This window comes from Muscardinus avellanarius, assembly GCF_963383645.1.
Source record: "Muscardinus avellanarius genome assembly, chromosome: 13".
Taxonomy (NCBI): domain Eukaryota; kingdom Metazoa; phylum Chordata; class Mammalia; order Rodentia; family Gliridae; genus Muscardinus; species Muscardinus avellanarius.
In genome coordinates, this window is record NC_137799.1 from 95,571,604 (window position 1) to 95,590,924 (window position 19,321).

General features: G+C 47.1%; 1 protein-coding gene across 1 annotated transcript in view; it reads left to right on the forward strand.

Moving 5' to 3' along the window:
- Positions 1 to 2,890: 2,890 nt before the first annotated feature.
- SLC35D2 (solute carrier family 35 member D2) overlaps positions 2,891 to 19,321 on the forward strand; it is a gene marked incomplete at both ends in the record, with an annotated part of 45,187 nt that continues 28,756 nt past the window's right edge. Inside the window, 3 exons of the mRNA XM_080709019.1 lie at positions 2,891 to 3,006; positions 13,835 to 13,868; positions 15,292 to 15,378. Coding sequence (XP_080565145.1) covers positions 2,891 to 3,006; positions 13,835 to 13,868; positions 15,292 to 15,378 — 237 coding nt within the window. The remainder of the gene's footprint in view (positions 3,007 to 13,834; positions 13,869 to 15,291; positions 15,379 to 19,321) is intronic.

Sequence of the window (19,321 nt, forward strand, 5' to 3'; positions counted from 1 at the left end):
ATGTTTGACAATACTGTAAGCACTGAAGCAAGTAAGAAAGTGTCAGGTGTGTGTGTAAGATATGTGTGTTGTAAATTGCAAAATGGCGTGCCCAGTAAGACTAGTGATACGGGAAGCTGACTATTTGGGAAGATGTTCTAAGTTACGGACTTGGAAGAAAATAAATATTTGAAGATCTTGATAAGATGCACAGTAGTTCAGACTTTTCAAAATTGGAGTAAAATCAGTCTTATTCTTATCTTTCTGGAGCTTTATAACTCACTATAATGTCTAAGTTTGAAAAGCACTTGCCATCCCGAGCATGTTAACTTGAGAACTTTTGCACAGTTCACATTTCTCACTTGCTGAAACTGAGTGGTTAATCTTGCAAAGTCTAGGTCACATGGTAATTGGTATTTTATATATATCCGTATCTATATTATGGGCCCTGTAATCAGATTTGGCACTTGGATTTTTATTAATAAAAGGGACATCTACAGGGTTGTTTTGTAGTGAAATGTGTTAGATCCTTTGTTAGCCAACACTAAATTTTAGTTGTACTGCTTTAGAATTATTAAATTATTAGCCAATGGAAGCCTCCGTATTTATATTTTCAGTGCATAAAGCCACTTGCTTTACTTCAGAATAACATGCCAAGCTGTTCTGTTTTCACTAAATTTAGGTATCAGTTAGACACTGCAGAAAATATTAGCTACTCAAATATGTAGGCTTCTGAATTATTTCAACTGCAGGTGTGGTAACTCATTTGGTGGTTTTTTTTTAAACACCACGGTATGTACTGAAGCATGAACAGAAAAGGGCCAGCAGCCCACCTCCTTTATGTAGGCAAATCCCTCCATTGGTTTAGGTTTTGTTACCGCTGAGTTAAGTGCCATGCGTAGGGATTGCTTGGCTGGAGTAAACCTTAAGCAGGGGAAAGACGGGCTCTTCAGCACCTTTTTTCTTTGCGTTCAAGTGGTACCTACAAATGGAGCTCACACATCATCTAGAACGTAGGCTTCGTCCCCAAATCTCCAGGTGTCGCAGTACACAGGTGGTAAAGACGTCTGCGCAGCCTCTGGGAAGGGGAGGCGTGGATGTCTTGAGGCGGAACGTGTTAAGAAGGTATGGTAGTTACAAATAATGTGTATGATGAGGACGTACTTTAAAAATGTAATTCCTCTGTACAGTAAATTACAAGTCTTTAGGGATCTTTTTGTAATAAGAGAATTTATATTTGTAATGTCTCAGAATTTTGTTTGTAATTTGGTATATAGCATTTTAACTCGGAGCACTTATAAGCATGGTCGGGAGAGACCGTAGCATATGAATTGTTTTGGTTTAGGTTTCAACATTTCCTCTTGAATATTTCCTCTTGAATATGACTTATATGAATTGAAAAGCAACTCATCAGTCTCGAAAAACTTAAAATCGGATAAATTTACCTGAAGAAAGAAGGGCAGTGCGTATTTTAGAAATACAAAACTTTTTCAGTTCACAGATGATAAAATTTAAGGCCTTCAAAAAGTTAGGGTTTGCCTTTTCTCCAGGCAGCTTTTGTCCCCATAGGCATTTATAGTCACAAACAGTTCATGTAATTGAACAGTTGTCAAGTTACTACAACTCTTGAAACATTTAAAGGATTCTTTTTTATATAAGCTATATCCTTGGACAAAATACATTGGCATATCAAATTTGAGGTGTGTTAAGACTGCTTTTTAAAGAAACGTGGTTTACATTCAGACCTTTGAAGTGTTCTGTGCTTCGTTTGGCAGAGTTAACAGCATACGAAGAAACATGCTGTGGTTTTAAAACGATGCTTTGAATAAAAAATTATTTTAACTTAAAGTACAAGGTACTATTTGAGGCTTCTATAATTTCTTTCCTATCAAAAATATAGTGCCGTGGCCAGGCGTGGTGGCACACCCTAGTACTCTCGGTATCTGGGAGGCTGAGACAGGAGGATGGCAGGTTCACAGCCTGCCTCAGCTACTTAAAGGGCCCTCCACAACTTGGAATGATTCAAAATAAAGAATAAAGGCCAGGCGCGCGCTTGTGATCCCAGCATTCGGGAGGGAGGGAGGGAGGGAGGCCGAGATGAGGATCGAAGCTCGCAGACAGCCTCAGCTACTTAGGCACTCTTTACCTGGAGGTAAAGGCCCACCAGGTGCAGTAACCTTGACGCAAAGTGTTTTAACAGGCGCATCCTCGCAGCCGTCTGTTCTTCCGTCAACGTGTCTGCTACAATGGCATTCCAGTCTCCTCCCAGGCTGCATGTTGGATAGTTGTAGGCATCGTGTGAATTACCTTTTCTTACTTTAAAATTTTGGCAGGCTTTGGGGTGCCTGCCGTCGGAAGCCTGTGTTCTGGCTTCTGTGCAGTTAGGCCTCGACTTTTAACTGAAATTCTAGCATTTGTAGAAAACTAAAACTTGAGGTTTTAAAGGCCATTTGGAATGAGCATAGATTTTAAATGACGGGGCGGCAGGTGGACTGCGGCACCGGCGGCCAGGGGGGCTCGTCCTTTATCTCGAGCCCCCTGGGAGGGAAGGACCAGCTGCCCCGGGCAGCCCGCGCCCTGCCCCCTGGGGGAGCCGAGCAGACCGGAGGAGCGCCGGGTGCTGGGCGGGGTGCTGGGCGGCGGGGCTGAGTCCCCACTCGCTGTGGGCCAGCATGTCGCCTAGGGAAGCCCAGAGTGGCAGGCCGGCCTCAGCGGGGAGCCGGGGCCCGGGGACCCACCTGGGGGCCCCGGGGCGCTTCGGGGCTGTACGTTGCACCTTAAAGCACTGGGGGGAGGGCGGGCGCCGCCCAGGGTGGGGGCGGGCCAGGCTGCTCCCTCCCCGCCCGCCCCGGCTCCTCCCCGCCCGGCTCCTGGCCTCCTCTCGCCCTGGCTCGGCCTGCGGCCCGGGGACATGACGGCCCAGGGCGCGGGGCCCTCGCGCGGCGCCCGCCTGCTGTCGGCGCTCTTCTACGGGGCCTGCTCCTTCCTGCTCGTGCTGGTCAACAAGATGCTGCTGACCGCCTACGGGTGAGCCGGGGCGGGCCGGAGCGCTGCCCGGAGCCGGGGAGGCGCTGTAGATGCGTATTTTATTATGGGTTTTATTTTTACTGCGCTTGCCACCTCTGAGCTACACCATCAGCCCTTTTCAAGTTCTTATTATTTTGAAACAGGGTCTTGCTAAATTGCTGAGGGGCTCACCAAATTGCTGAGGCTGGTCTCGAACCATGATCTCTCTGTCACAGATTCCCAAGTACTAGGATTACAGGCTGTGCCACTGACCTTGGCTTAGATGCTTTCTTTAAAGCGAACAATTAATTCTTTTTACGAATCCAAATGTTCACAGCCGGCCAGATGAGTCCCAAACCATGTATCTGTGCTGACCAGTCCTTCTCAGACCAGGGGGAGCAGCTGGAAGGCCATCTGATAGTTTTTGGATAGCGTGAAGTAAACCAGCGAATCTGTGCTTCCTCGAGCCTGCTTCAAGGACTAGACAATCCTGTTTAATTCCACCAGTGCGGCAGCAATCTTGAAAGAACTGGGTTGACGTCCTGTACTGGGGTTTGAGCTCGAGCCACACCTCCAGCCCTGTTGTCGAAGGCCAGCTAGTCCAATGGGGCGCGAGTTTGCTCGTCGTCGAGGGTCTCAGTAAAGGTGGGGAAGGATAGAGTGATTTTACCACAGATTCTTATCTGTAGCGGTTCTTTCCTAGGAAAATAATCCTATGATCGGCGCTTTAAAAAGAACCTGACATGGATCGATGCTTCTTGTGCAATCAAACACTTTATTTTGGACACAAGATTTTTTATATATTCCCCTCTCCCAGTGAATTTCTAGTAAAAGGAAGTGCAAAACACCCAAGGTACAAAAGAGAGATACACATGCAGATTACCAACCCTGAACAAGACAAAAGTAAGGCCTGGGATATCCCAGGTCTTTGTGATTGAGATCAGTCCCTTTATCTCAGGTGGGCCTTGTGCTTGGGAGTCCAGCCCCCTTTGGCCTTGCAGCTGCAGAGGCTTCTATTTGGCTAAAAGTCACACCCAAAATCACTTGAAGAATTTAGTTTTTAAGATCACTCGAAGAATCCAGTTTTTAAGAGTTTTCTTTAACCCTTTCGGAGCTCTCATTCCTAGGGCTTAGTCCAATGTCCTCCTTTATCTAAAATGGGGGACGAAGTCCGAGATTCCAGCTTTCATATAGTTATCGTAAGGTAAATCCGTGTTCCTTTATGATGATTTAAGGAACTTCGATGAATGTCTGCTGGATTTTGTCTGCAATACTATCCGCTGTCTGAAAACTTAAACTCATGACACAGTTTAGCAGGTAAACACCAAGAAATAACATGAAGTCTTTAGATTTAGTTGTCAGATATATTTCTCTAGCAGCTGAGCATTTTTCCTCTTTTAATAATCCATATTCCTATCACTAACCTTCTGCAACTTTCTTTTCTTTTCTGATTACCCTAATTCTCTCTTTCCCATTCGGGCCAATCTCAGGATAAGCTCTTCTTCATACAAAATACTTTCTCATTCTCACCATATTCTCTTTCTATCACCTTTACACATCTATTTTATCTGTCCTTTGTTTTGACATAGCTATTTTTAACCAGGTGGTGTCGCTGTATTGAAGGTCGAAGGTGGACTGGAATGCTGCTTCTAATTACCATTTGAGCAAGGCTGAAAGTTTACTGGAAGGAATATTTTACATGGATTTAATTTCTTTCACAGTCCTAATCTTTTTCCCACCGGAGCAATTTCATGTGGAAAGTTAAAAGAATCATTACTAAAAGAATAATAGTTATGAAAGAATATCTAAGAGTGGAGGAGTTTTTTGGCCAGAGACGATGCCCTCTCTCGGGGCTAATCGCCGATGACTACATGGATTCTCACACATGTAGATGCCGAGATGGAGTGGGCAGCAAAGTCTTGGCACCCTGTATCTGATTTTTATTTTGAAACAGGGTCTCCTTAGGTTGCTGGGAGTTTCACTACTTCCCGAGGCTGTCCTCAAGCCTTTGGTCCTGTCTCCACCTTCCAGGTACTAGGATTACAGGTGTGTGGCACCACGCCCAGCTAAGAACCAAGTGCGTAATAGCTCTGCCTGTTGGAACTCAGGAGTCTTGTAGTCAGCAGTTTTTTCAGATGCAAAAATGGGATGATTACAGTCCTGTTAAGGACCTCCCAGGGCCTGGCGTGAGCTGTCCTAAGCGAGGGTTTTTGTAAGCTATACGGGGCTACAGGGATTCAAGTCAGCATTTTAGAGACCCTTTGGAGAGGATCTCTAGCTATTTTGTTGAAGAAGAGACCGGAGCGAGCTGCACGGTTGTTCCTCCGACAGCAGTTTACTGAGCACCTACTGTGTGCTGAGCCCTGCAGACGCCTGGGAGGCAGCTGTGAGTAGCACGGAGGCTGCGCACAGGCAGGAGTGGACCGTGAGGCGGGGCGTGCAGCTAGATGGTTTTCTGCGCTCCATAGCACTTGTCCGCCCCGCGATGTGCCAGGCCCGTGGGTAGCGGGCGCATGGAGCAGATCAACCCCTGACCTCACACGGAGCCTGCGTCCTCGTGGACCATTGAGAACTAGTTCTGTTATATCCTGGCAGTTGTGGCCAGTGTTCTGGGGAGCTGTCGTGTGGGAGAGGGTTCGTGGTCTCAGTAGCGGGGTCCGTGACGGAGGCCTTTAGACTGTGTGTTTCCTGGTTTATTGTAGTAGATGTTGTAAAGTATACTGATGGATCCCAGTGGGCAGGACAGGGGACAGCGTGGGGAACCGTGTGGCGCCCCCGTGCCCTCTCCAGGTGCACCACCTTCTAGAAAGCTCCATGTGCTGCTCAGCTGTCCAGACGCTGGGAACCCTGGCCTTTGGTGTTAAGCAGAAGCAGGAGAGTGGAGGCTGGTGCAGGATGGGCACTGGGTGAGGCCTGAGGGAGGGATGGGCCGCTGCCTAGGGCCTGGGGCTCTGCTGCGGAGGCTGGGGTGGGATGTGGAGCAGAGGAGGGACTCCATCTGGTCCTCCGGCTGCCATGTTGAGACCAGGTCCTGGGGACCAGGGCAGCACAGGAAGACCGTGGTAAGTAGTTTCGGCTCTAGTCTAGCTACAGTTGAAAGCCCCCTGGAAGGCTCGAGCATGGGAGACACAGGGTATAACTCACGTGATTAAAAGGATCTGTGTGGCCAGTGGGTGGTTGGGGATGATGGCCCTGGCCTTGGAGAGGGGTCGGAAGCTGCACACAGCCCAGGTACCATGGCCATTGGCGGGGTGTGCAGCCCTTAGGAGTGAGGGTCGGAGCTGGGATGCTCTTTGGCGATCCTTCGGCCGTCAGTTTGGTTTTTGGTGGTGCTGAGGGTCAAACCCAAGGCCTTGTACTCTACCACTGAGCTACGACCTTGGCCCAGCTGTTGATTTATTTTTGCAGGACCTTTTTTTTTTTTTTTTTTTTGGTACTGGGGATGGAACCCAGGGGCTTTCTACCTCCGAGCTAAACTCCCAGACCGATTTTATATTTTATTTGGAAACAGGGTCTCATTAAGTTGCTGAGAGCCTCAGTAGGTAGCTGAGGCTGGCTTTGAACCTGTGTGATTCTCCTGTTTCAGCCTCCCAAGTGCTGGGGTTACAAGTGTGTGCCACCACGCCCGGCTACAAGGCCTTTCTGTCACTGTTCAGGCCAGGCAGGGTGGCACATGCCTGTAATCCCAGTACTTGGGAGGCTGAGGCAGGAAGATCACGGAGTCAAGGCTAGTCTCAGCAACTTAGTGAGGGCTTGTTTTAGAATAAAAAATAAAAAAGGCTAGGGGTGTAGCTTTTAGGGGTAGAATGACCCTGGGTTCAATGCCTACTCTCACAAAACAAAAAAGATCTGTTATAGTCCTGATCTTTAAGAAATATTTTTTCTGACCATTGGAATCCCCAAATATTTTAAACAGTTGCTAAAGATTAAGGGTTTTGTGACACTTTTTCAGCAAGCAGTTTTCCTCAGACACCAAAGTATTTCTTCTAAACTCCCTTGGGATATCCCTGAGGAAATATGGAGGGCGCTAGCCGGCGGGAGGCGCACACCTTTAATCCTAGCACTTGGGAGGCTGAGGCCCGGGGTCACAGGTTTGAGGACAGCCTCAGCCATTTAGTGAGGCTCTCATCATTTTAGCAAGACCCTGTTTCCAATAGAAACAGCTAGCAGTGTAGCCTGGAGGTAGAATGCCCCTGGGTTCCATCCCCCGTACCACACACACACACACACACACACACACACACACACACACACACCCCTCAGTTGTTTACCTAGGGCAGGTTTATTTTGGCTCCCACAGCTGCCCGGCTCTGTTTCTGGGTCCAAGGTGGCAGCGCGGCACCAAGGGGAGGACACAGAAGCTCAACGCTGCTCCCGGCAAGGCGGCCATCGCGCAGAGAGAGAGCCGGCTGTCATGCCCAGCCCTCCCCAGCCCATCACTGCGAACCACCACAGGGGAATCCGCTGAGGCCGCCACCCTCGTGACCAGCGCCTCCCACGGCCCACACCTCAGCCGCCAGCTTGAGGGACACAGCTCGTATCTAGACCAGGACAGGCCTCTGCTTACACAGTGTAGCCGGCTTCCTCGCGTCTGCAGAAAGCATGAGCCCTGCCTCAGAGACAGAATGAACACACACACCTGAGCCTAGGTAGGTCACTAAACACAATGTTGTAAGCTTAGGACAGAAGGAAACTTCAGTATCTACAATTAGAAACAAGAGAACACATTCCTCTCGTTGGAAGCAGGGACCTGTAAAGCTGACGCAGGCATTTATTTATTTATTTATTTATTTATTTATTTATTTATTTATTGCTGTGGTGCTGGGGGTCGAACCCAGGGGCATTCTACCTCTGAGCAACACCCCCAGCCCTATTTTATTTTATTTGGAAACAGGGTCTCACTAAGTTGCTGAGAGCCTCACTAAGTAGCTGAGGCTGGCTTCGAACCTGCGCGATCCTCCTGTCTCAGCCTCCCAAGCTCTGGGATTACAAGCATGCGCCGCCACGCCCGGCTTAGTCAAGGTCTGAAGATGGACAGTGTCCAACCAGAATAAATTATGAGGAGATACCTCATCATTGATTTTGAATTCCAAGGCTGGGGCTGTAGCTCAGTGGCAGAGCGCTTGCCCGGCATGCTTGAGGCCTTGGGTTCAATCCCGGGTTCTGCCATAAACAAAACAAGATTTTTAGGTCTATGGCTGAAGGAGGAAATGGAATTTTTGCCCCAGGAAAGCAAAAACCCTTATAACCTTTATAAATTGGCGTTTTTCACATTTCTGTAATATAATATGTTATATGATTGGAGAGCTCTTTTCAAATAACAGTGTTCATTCTCTTATTTCAAAATGCTTGGGGCACGCGGTTTCGAGGGGAGGGGGATTGGAGTGATTTGGTTACAACAATAACCCTTAGAAATCTGACCCAAGTTTCAGCTGTTTGGGGATAGAATGCTTTGTTGAAAGACAGAAGGAAGGGCCTTTGGATAGTTTCCCCAGTTCACAGGATCATGGGAATATAGCTCAGGATCTTGTTTTATTTTTCCTTTTCTCTTTTGGGCAGGTTGTTTCCTGCTGGGGTACAAGTCTGGGTGTTCTTAGTTCTTAGTTTTAGTTCACTGTGGTGCGAGATGTAACTGGCTGGAAGGAGAGGCCTTGGAAGGAGGCGAACTCTGAGAGGGGCACTGCCATCGAGAGCCCGGCAGGTGGCTTACACTTGGCGTTCTGGGGACGGGACTCCTGAGGATTGTGCAGGTGGTCTGGAGTCGGGTCCCCTCCCCCACTATAATGCCCTTCCCTGCGGCATGAAAGAATTTACTTGTGGTCCTTAATAAAACAAAAATGGGACCTAGTTGCATTCAGTTCAACAAATATTTGCTCAATATTGCAGAGTGTGTTTACTCTATGAATCACGGCAGAACTTTGGGCCTTCTTAATAGTGATTCCCAAACCTGCCTGGTGGCCTGAACCGCCGGGGGGCCTTTATAAAAATCTACTGAATGGGCCGGGCGTGGTGTGGCGTGGTGTGGTGGCGCAGGCCTGTAATCCCCGCGCTTGGGAGGCTGAGACAGGAGGATCGCACAGGTTCGAAGCCAGCCTCAGCTACTTAGTGAGGCTCTCAGCAACTTAGTGAGACCCTGTTTCCAAATAAAATATATAATCGGTCTGAGAGTACAGCCCCGAGGCAGAAAGCCCCTGGGTTCCATTCCCAGTACCACCGAAACAACAACAATAACAACAAAAAACAAAACCAAAAAACTGGAAGTCTATATTTACACACACACACACACACACACACACACACACACACACACACACCCCTCCTGATTCTCTCTTAGTTAGATGAAAACCTGGTTCTTTCCTGAAGACACCGGCTCCTCAGCCCCTCAGAAGCAGCTGGCTCTCTGACACCCGCAGGCCTGGGCTGGGTGGACTTGGGTCCTCTGTTCTCTACTCCTTTTCTGTGCCCTCTGCGATGGCTCCGGAGCTCCTCCTGGTGACTGATCCCAGGAAGACGCAGTCAGCCTTCACCCAAAACACAGACCTCCTTCAGCGCAGGAGCAGCGCTGAACCACAAGCCACACCTGGGCTGGTGACCGCAGATCCGATGACAGCAGACAGCCTTAGCTCTCGCCCTCATCCTGGAGCCTCCTGGCCCTGGCTCCTCCACCAGGGAAGTCTGACTCACATACCCTTCCTTCCTTCCTTCCTTCCTTCCTTCCTTCCTTCCTTCCTTCCTTCCTTCTTTCCCTCCTCTCCTTCCTTCCTTCCTTCCTTCCTTTCTCTCTGTCTCTCTCTCTTTATTCTTTCAACTCTTTCTCCTTCTTTCCTTCTTTTTTTTGGGGTACTGAGGATGGAACCCAGGGGCATTCTACTTCCGAGCTATACCCCCAGCTGAGATGCAGAGGGCCTCACTAAGTAGCTGAGGCTGTCCATGAACCGCCATCCTCTTGTCTCAGCCTTCCAAATGCTGAGATTACAAGCGTGTGCCACCACGCCTGGCTTGATTCTTTCTTGAGGAAACAGAAACAGTCAAACAAGGCCCCTCCATCCTCCTCTTAAGGTGGAGATGGTGTTTTCCCCCTGTGGATGGGAGGGCAGCTCTGTGCCTTGTTCTGGACACTCCCTAGAGGTTCTGGCCCGGTGTGGTCTTGTCTCCTCTTCTGCAGGGGTGCCCTGCCTTCACCCCACGTTTCTCTGTCCTTTCAGAGTCTGAGCCTTGAGACAGTTCACACAGTTTCCACTAACATACATTCACTGCGGCAAGAATTCAGGTCCAAAACCGGAGGGAGCTGGGCACCGTGGTGTGGACTTGTAGTCCAGAGAGGCCGAGCAGAGGGTCATGTGGACCTCAAGAGCACAGAGACCCTGCCTGGAAAATAAAAGAGTGTTATTTCAATATAGAAGCGGCCAGCGGAAACACTAACAGTTACCCATATCCCCACTATGTAGATTCAACATCTTGAAATATCCCTCCTATCTTAAAACAATTTCTTTTTGCAGTACTGGGGATTGAATATGGGGCATTCTTCCTCTGAACTACACCCCTGGCCCTTTTAATTTTGAAACAGAATTGTTAAGATGCTGAAGCTGGCCTCAAACCTGTGCTCCTCCTGTCTCAGTCTCCCAAGAACTGGGATTACAGATGTGTGCCCTCATCATGCCTGGCTTAGTCTGTTTTTTTTTGTTTGTTTGTTTTTTTTTTGGTTCTGGGGATTGAACCTGGGGGCATTGGGGCATTCTACCTCTGAGCTACACCCCCAGCCTTTTTATGTCTTCTTTTGAGACAGTACCATGAGAGGCAGACAGAGAAAGAGAGAGAGGGAGTGAGGGAGGGAGAGAGAGAGAAAGAGGGAGAGATGTTAATATTAAATTGAACCGGGTGTGGTGGTGCACACTTGTAATCCCAGCATTCTAGAGGCTGAGACTCGAGGATTGTGGTTCGCGGACAGCCTCAGCTACTTAGTGAGGCCCTCTGCAACTTAGTGAGATCCTGTTTCAAGATAAAAATACAAAATAGGGCAGGAGGTGTAGCTCGGAGGTCAAATGCCCCTGGGTTCCATCCCCAGACCCACACACACAAAAAAAATATTAAGTTGAACTTCTTTTTTTCAGTACTGGGGGTGGAAGCCAGGGGCATTCTGCCTCTGAGCTACATGCCCAGCCCTTTTTAAAAAAGTTATTCTTTATTTTGAAATAGGGTCTCACTGAGTTGCAAAGGGTCTCACTAAGTAGCTGAGGCTGTCTTCAAACTGTGATCCTCCTATCTCAGCCTCCCAAGTGCTGGGATTACAAGAATGCACCACCCTGCCCACTTTAAGTTGAATTAAAAAAAATACTATAATAATATTTAGCAATAATTTTTTTGTGGTAAAGGGAATTAAACCAGAAGCATCCTACCTCTGGAACTACACCCCCAGCACAATTTTATTTTTATTTTGAAACAGGGTTTTACTACTTGTTGAAGCTGCCACTAACCTGGCTAGGCAGTTATTTAAGATGTCTTTTTAGATAGATGGAAAACATGGAGACATAGATTTATTTATTTATGTATTCATTTACTTATTGTTTTTTCAGGGCTGGGGATTGGACCCAGGGCCTTGTGCATGTTGGGCAAGCACTCCACCACTGAGTTATACCCCAGCCTCTAGGAGCGCGCGCGCGCGCGCGTGTGTGTGTGTGTGTGTGTGTGTGTGTGTTACTGGGGATGGAACCCAGGGGCATTCTACCTCCGAGCTACCCCCCCCCCCAGCTATTTTGATTTTTATTTTGAAGCAGGATAGCAGGATCTCACTATGTTGCAGAAGGCCTCACTAAGTTGCTGAGACTGGCCACATACCTGCCAGCCTTCTATCTCAGCCTCCCTCCCAAGTCCTGGGATTACAAGCATGTGCCACCATCCCCGCCCAGCGTTCTTTATAAAGTTATCTGTATTTATTTTGGCGGTTTATTGTCAGATCGTTTGGGTTTTCTACCCCTTCAATCATGTTGATTGTTTTACCCACAGAGAGCAAAAGAAAACTGCCAAGTTTAGCAGTGACCATTAGAAAGTGAAAAAGAGTACTTGCTTGGGCAGCACATATGCTAAAAACTGGAATAACACAGAGAAGACTAGCAGGGCCCCTGTACAAGGAGGATGTGCAAATTCGTGAAGTGTTCCATTTATTTATTTATTTACTTATTTACTTATTTATTGTACTGGGGATGGAATCCAGGGACATTCTACCTCTGAGCTACACCCCAGCCATATTTTATATCCTTTATTTTGAAACAGGGTCTCACAGTGGGGCGTGGTAGCTCATGCTTGGAATTCCAGCATTTGGGAGGCTGAGACCGGAGGATTGTGGTTTGCGACCAGCCTCAGCTACTTAGTGAGGCCCTCTGCAACTTAGTAAGACCCTGTTTCAAAATAAAGAAAAAAAAATAGGGCAGGGGGTATATAGCTCAGAGGTCAAATGTCCCTGGGTTCCATCCCCAGACCCCCCCATACCCCCCCCACACAATAAAAAACAAAAACAGGTCTCACTGAGTTGCAAAGGGCCTTACTAAGTAGCTGAGGCTGTCCTTGAACCATGATCCTCCTGTCTCAGCCTCCCAAATGCTAGGATTACAAGCGTGTGCCATCATGCCCAGCTCCATATATTTATTTATTTATTTATTTATTTATTTATTTATTTAGCGGTTCTGAGGATGGAACTCAGGGGAATTCTACCTCCGATCTACACCCCCAGCCCCATTTTTTAGTCTTTTTATTTTTTAAAACGGCCTCACTGAGTTGCAGGGGGCCTCGCTAAGTAGCTGAGGCTGTCCGTGGACCGCGATCCTCCAGTCTCAGCCTCTAGAATGCTGAGATTACAAGCGTGGACCACTGTGCCCAGTTAAGTGTTCCATATTTTTCATGTGCAAAAACATGCGAATAAACCCCACTTTCTCAGAGAGTCAATTCAAGATGGATCAAAGACCTGGAAATTAGATCAGAGACTTGAAGAGCGCATAGGTCCAACACTGCAGCACATAGGCACAGGTAAAATTTTCTCAGCAAGACCCCAAAGGCAAGAAATTAAAGGGGGATCAAAACATATGTTACACTGAACTGAAGAGCTTCTGTACAGCAGAGGAACTATCATGAACAGAGAGCTGACAGAATGGGAGAGAAATTTTGCCACTACTCCTCCGACAGAGGACTAATATCTAGAATATACAGAGAACTCAAGAAACTCACTGCTAAGAAAACAACCCACTCAAAAAACGGGCACGTGAACTAGACACTTCACAAAAGAAGAAATTCAAATGGCCAATAAATGTATGCAAAAATGTTCATTATCATTAGCAATCAAAGAGATGCCAATCAAAATTACCCTGAGAGACCTGGCGTGGTGGCGCACGCTTGGAATCCCAGCATTCGGGAGGCTGAGACAGGAGGATGCGATTCCAGGACAGCCTCAGCTACTCAGTGAGGCCCTCTGCAACTCAGTGAGACCCTGTTTCAAAGTAAAGAATAAAAAATAGGGCTGGGGTGTAGCTAGGAGGTAAAATGCCTCTGGGTTCTATCCCCAGTACCACAAAAATAAAAAATGAAATAGGGCTGGGGGTGTAGCTCGGAGGTAGAATGCCCCTGGGTTCCATCCCCAGTACTGCGCGCGCGGGCACACACACACACACACACACACACACGCACACACACACACACACACAAACACACGTGCAAAATACATGGAGAAATGAAGAGCAGTCAGGTTTGATGTTACATTTGTATTGTCCAAGACTTATTATATTAATAACTCCTGTCGTTACGTTTTATACTGTCTTTAAATTTTTATGTTGTCAAATGATTTTTTCTGTGTTCTCAACAGCTTCCCGTCACCAATCGTTCTGGGGATTGGACAGGTAGGCATGACAGGTCAGCCTGCTTCCTTGCCGTTTGCACTGTTTTTGTTTGAGACTGTGATCTGCCTGTTTGTTTAGCTCGATCTAGAGGATCACACGGTCCTATTAGCGAGACGACATGAAATATCGACAGGCGTTTTGCGTCTTTTTCCCCCTACAACATTGACTCACATTGTGGTCCCCAGCAACACTGATGAAACCTAGGAACCTTTAAAATAATTCTTGTTTTAGCCGGGCGTGGTGGCCCACGCTTGTAATACCAGTACTTGGGAGGCTGAGACAGGAGAATTGCAATTTGAGGACAGTCTCAGCTGCTTAGCGAGGCCCTCTGCAACTCAGTGAGACCTGTTTCAAAATAATAAAAAATAAGGCTGGGGGTATAGCCTGGAGGTAGAATGCCCCTGGGTTCCATCCCCAGTACCGCAAAAATAAATAAATAAATAAATAAATAAATAAATAAAATCTTTTTTTTTTTTTTTTTGGTGGTACTGGGGTTCCTGGAAACCCTTCTACCTCTGGACTACACTCCCAGACCTATTTTTTATATTTTTACTTGGAAACAGGGTCTCTTAAGCCAGAGAGGCTGGCTTCGAACCAGCGCGATCCTCCTGTCTCCGCCTCCCAAGCAGGGGGATTACAAGTGTGCACCACTACGCCTGGCTCGATAAAATAAATCTTGTTTTATAAATTATAATTATCTGCTGGGCATGGTGGTTGGTGTATGCTTGTAATCCCAGTATTTAGGAGGCTGAGACAAGAGGATCACAGGTTTGAGGCCAGCCTCAGCTACCTAGTGAGGTCCTCTGCAACTTAGTGGGACCTATTTTATTTTATACTTTATTTGGAAACAGGGTCTCATTAAGTTGCTGAGAACCTCACTAAGTAGCTGAGGCTGGCTTCGAACCTGTGCAATCCTCCTGTCTGAGCCTCCCAAGCGCTGGGATTACAAGTGTGCACCACCTCGCCTGGCTTCTGAAATACTCGACTTTTAAGAAATTGTGTTGACGTGTGGGATTCCTTTCCCTAACTTGTTTCTCCTCTCCCCACACTGACCCTTCGTGGGAGAGGGTGACCGTAAACTTGGGGTGTGGAAGGATGGCCCGGGTCGCTGTGTGGTTATCCTGGCTACTCTGGGGATGGCGTCTCCTTCCTCCCCATCCCCGTTCCCAGAGCCGCCTGTGCTGTGTGCACGTGCGGGTCTATTTGATGTTACACGCTTGCCTGTAGCTCCGATGGGCTCCATATAATGGCAAGACAAACCATGTTAGCATTCCATGATACGATTTTTTTTTTTCTGGAAAATGGATTTTTTTTGGGGGGGCTAATTTTTTATGAATCTGTTTTCTTCTGATGATATTCTTGTATTCTCAAGCAGTCCTTCCAGATGTTTTGCTAAAGGTTTCTCTTCTTTTTTATTTTTTAGATGGCAGTCACCATAATGATACTGTATGTGTCCAAGCTAAAGAAAATAATTCATTTTCCCGATTTAAACAAGAAGATTCCTGAGAAGGTATGTGACAGACGACAGGAAAATACTCGAGAATCACAAAGTGGTCTGAAGGCGCGGGTTCCTTTCTGTGCGCACTGTTCTTCCTGCTTGTACTGGGTAGAAAGTTCTCAGGAAAGATTTTATAACCTTCAGTTGTCTGTTTACGAAATGCAACGCAGTTAAAGTATGTGCTTAAAACGAACACCAAACAACGTGCTCTTCCAAAATGACACGGCTCTAAGCCAGGGATGGGCACTGTTTTTGGTTCGGGCCAAACCTGTCCTCACAGGACTCTGCCATAACAAACAACCCTCGACGATAGGTAAGCGAATCAAGGTAGTTGGGTCCCAATAAAACTTTATTTAAGCAAACAAGCCGGGGCTGAATCTGAGCCTGAGCCTCTGTTTGCCAGTTCCTTATTTTGGTTTTAGAAGCTGAGTGGGATGAGGAATACAGTTTGATAAATGTAGGAAGACACAGATTTTTTCCCCCTGGGGAACTAGACAGGCTCTGCCATTCCTTCCTGAGAAGAGGGACTGGGACCCATTTTTATTGGACAGTTGCAGGGTACCAGATGTTATGACAGGCATTTACCCGCGAGCAAGTCCATGTGACCGGCGGAGATGGTTAACAAGCACGAGGGCATTGGGTTGAGGGGTTTAGTTCCTCGAAGGTCAGGCCCCCACGCGGCTGCTCGGCCGGTCGCCTGGACACTGCTGGCGTCTGCACCGGCTCACTCACCAGGTGAACTGAGAGCGTGCTCGTGGGCTCAGGGATGGGGCGTCCACAACAGGGAAAAGGAAAATGCCGGAGTAGACGGAAGACATCAACCTCATCATCGTGGAAAAAATCGGAATATTCTTGTCTTGCTTATACTTATTTTATGTTGTATAATATGTAAACTGTAAGAATCTAAAAGTCATGAATATGATCTTATACAGAGAGGGCATTGTGCTCAGATATGTAATTGGATGGGCCGGGCGTGGTGGGCACGCTTGTCATCCCAGCACTCGGGAGGCGGAGACAGGATGATCGCGGTTCGCGGACGGCCTCAGCTACTTAGTGAGGCCCTCCGCAACTCAGTGAGACCTTGTTTCAAAATAAAGAATAAAAAATGGGCTGGGGGTGGAGCCTAGAGGTAGAATACCCCTGGGTTTCATCCCCAGACTTGCAAAAAAGAAATGTAAGAAATGTAATTGAATAACGAATTACTCTTGTAAATAATTGCTTAGCTCATGAAATGGGAATGCAAAGTCTTCCTTACCCAAAGTTCTGACTCTTATAATAAATTAGTGCGTGTGTGTGTGTGTGTGTGTGTGTGTGTGTGTGTGTGTGTGGTACTGGGGATGGAACCCAGGGGCATTCTACCTCCAAGCTACACCCCAAGCCCTATTTTATAGTCTTTTTTAAAATTAAAAAAAAATTTTTTTTGCAGTATTAGGGATGGAACCCAGGGGCATTCTACTCCAAACTACACCCCCAGCCCTCTTCTTTATTCCTTATTATGAAACAGGGTCTCACTGAGTTGCAAAGGGCCTCACTGAGTAGCTGGGGCTGGCCTTGAACCGCAACCCTCCTGTCTCAGCCTCCCGAATGCTGGGATGACAAGCGTGCCCACCACGCCCGGCTGTTCCTTTTGTATTTTACTTTTTACTTAATATTATGATGGTTAGATTTATCCATGTTGTGTGTCGTCGTATCTTTTATTATCATTGTATGCATCTACCACAGTCTGCTTATCTTTTCTACTGTTCATGAAATTTTGGGTTATTTTCAGTTTAAGGGTTGGGCTGTTATAACAAAGTACCACAGACTGAGTGACTTAAACAAGCACCCTTCATCTTGGCTCAGCCTAAGACGAAGGTGCAGGCAGGGTGGGCTTCTGGTGAGAGTCACTTTCTCTCTCTGTCCTTTCGCGTGTGCGCGTGTGCGTGCGTTTGCGTGTGTGCGTGCATGTGTGTGTGTGTGTGCATGTGTGTGTGTGTGTGTGTGTGACTCCTGGTGTCTTCTTGTTATAAGGACACTGGAGAGCCAGGTGTGGGGAGGCTGAGACAGGAGGATCCCAGGTTCAAGGTCAGCCTTAGGAAGCGGTGAGATTGTTTGAAGTTAAAAATAAAATAGGGTTACGCTTGTCGCTCAGAAGAATGCCCCTGGGTTCCATCCCTAGTACCACACACACACAAAAAAAATAAAAATAAATAAATAAAAATAAATAAATAAATAAATAAAAGGACACCAGAATGGGATGTGCTGTTGGATTCAAGTTTCACCCCTGAGGTCATATGACCTCATTAACTTTAATTACCTCCTTAGAGGTCTTATTTCCAAGTACCTTGGAGGTTAGCCAATCAGCATGTGAATTTGGGGTACAGGGGAAGATTTAGTCCTCAGTGGCACCTGTGCATGAGTTTTTCCAGCGTGTGGAACTGCTGGCTCCCATGGTATGCGTGCCTTCGACTTTAATAGGTAACGTGAGTCTGTTTTCCAAAGGGGTCCCAGTTCAAAACTCCTGACAAGAGGGATAAAAGTCTTTGTTGACGATCCTTGGTTCTGGTGGGCTTTAATTTACATTTCCTGATTACTTTTTTGGGGGTACTAGGGCTTGGACCCAGGGTGTTGTACCTTTGAGCTACACCCCAGTCATTTTTATTTTGAGGCAGGGTCTCACTAAGTTGCTAAGCACTGGCCTTGAACTTGCCATCCTCCTGTCTGAGCCTCCACCATGCCTGGCTAGTACTGAATATTTAAGCCATAAAATACACCTTTTTAAATTATCTTCAGTGGAGTTTTGTAATTTTCTAACATTTATCCTTATTTGCTAGATTTATACACATGTCTTTAAAAATATATTATTAGGAAAGTTAAGAGATATAGACTTTATAATGCTTTTCTGTGTAGTATGTGTACCTTCAAAATATGGAAAATTGATCATAATTTATTTGTATTTCCTTTGAATTTTTGATATGCACAATCAGGTCATCTGCAAAAAGTTATACCTTTTGTGTAGCATTTTAATTTTTAGTCTTTGCTCAGCTATCTGCCAAATGTTGACAGAATCGATGATACTCTGATCTCAGAGGGAGAGCTTTAACATGTCATCAGCGATTAGAGTTTTGTAGATCCCGTTCATTGCTGCCCGCTTAGCTTTTGCTGCATAACTTAGCGGCTCAAAACAACAGCCCTTGTATTATCTCTCACAATGCTAAGGAGTTCTAGAAGGATTCAGCTGGGCAGTTCTGGCTCAGGGCGCCCGTACAGTGGCAGACAGAATGGTTAGGACTGAACGAATGAGGGGCTGGCCAGCGCAGTGGGCCTGGCCATTCAGTGTCTCTGCGACCATCGTCTGGGCACTTCATCCCTGCTCACCAGCGCAGGCCAGTCTGGGCCACCTTGCAAGATGGCAGACACAGGGGTTTAAGAATGGTTGAATGAACCAGACGTGGTGCACATGCCTGCAATCCCAGTACTTGGGGGGCTGAGACAGGAAGATCACAGGTTTGAGTTGAGGTCAGTCCCAGCAACTTGGCAATATCCTCTGTAATTTAGGGAGACTCTGTTTCAAAATAAAAAATAAAAAGGACTGGGAGTATAGCTCAGAGGTAGAATGCTCCTGGGTTCAACCCCTTTGACCCCTCTCCCTCAAGGAAAAAAAAAAAAGCTTGTCAGCTGGAATTGTGGAGATATCTCTTTCTCTCTCTCTCTCTCTCTCTCTCTCTCTCTCTCCCTCCCTCCCTCCCTCCCTCCCTCCCTCCCTCCCTCATGGTACTGGGGATAAAAGCCAGGGGCCTTCTACCTCCGGGCTACACTCCCAGACCTACTTTATATTTTATTTGGAAACAGGGTCTTTTACGCCAGCTGAGGCTGGCTTCGAACCTGCGCGATCCTCCTGTCTCAACCTCCCAAGCGCGGGGATTACAAGCGTGCGCCACCACGCCCGGCTCTGGCTCTGTCTCTTTTTTCCTGG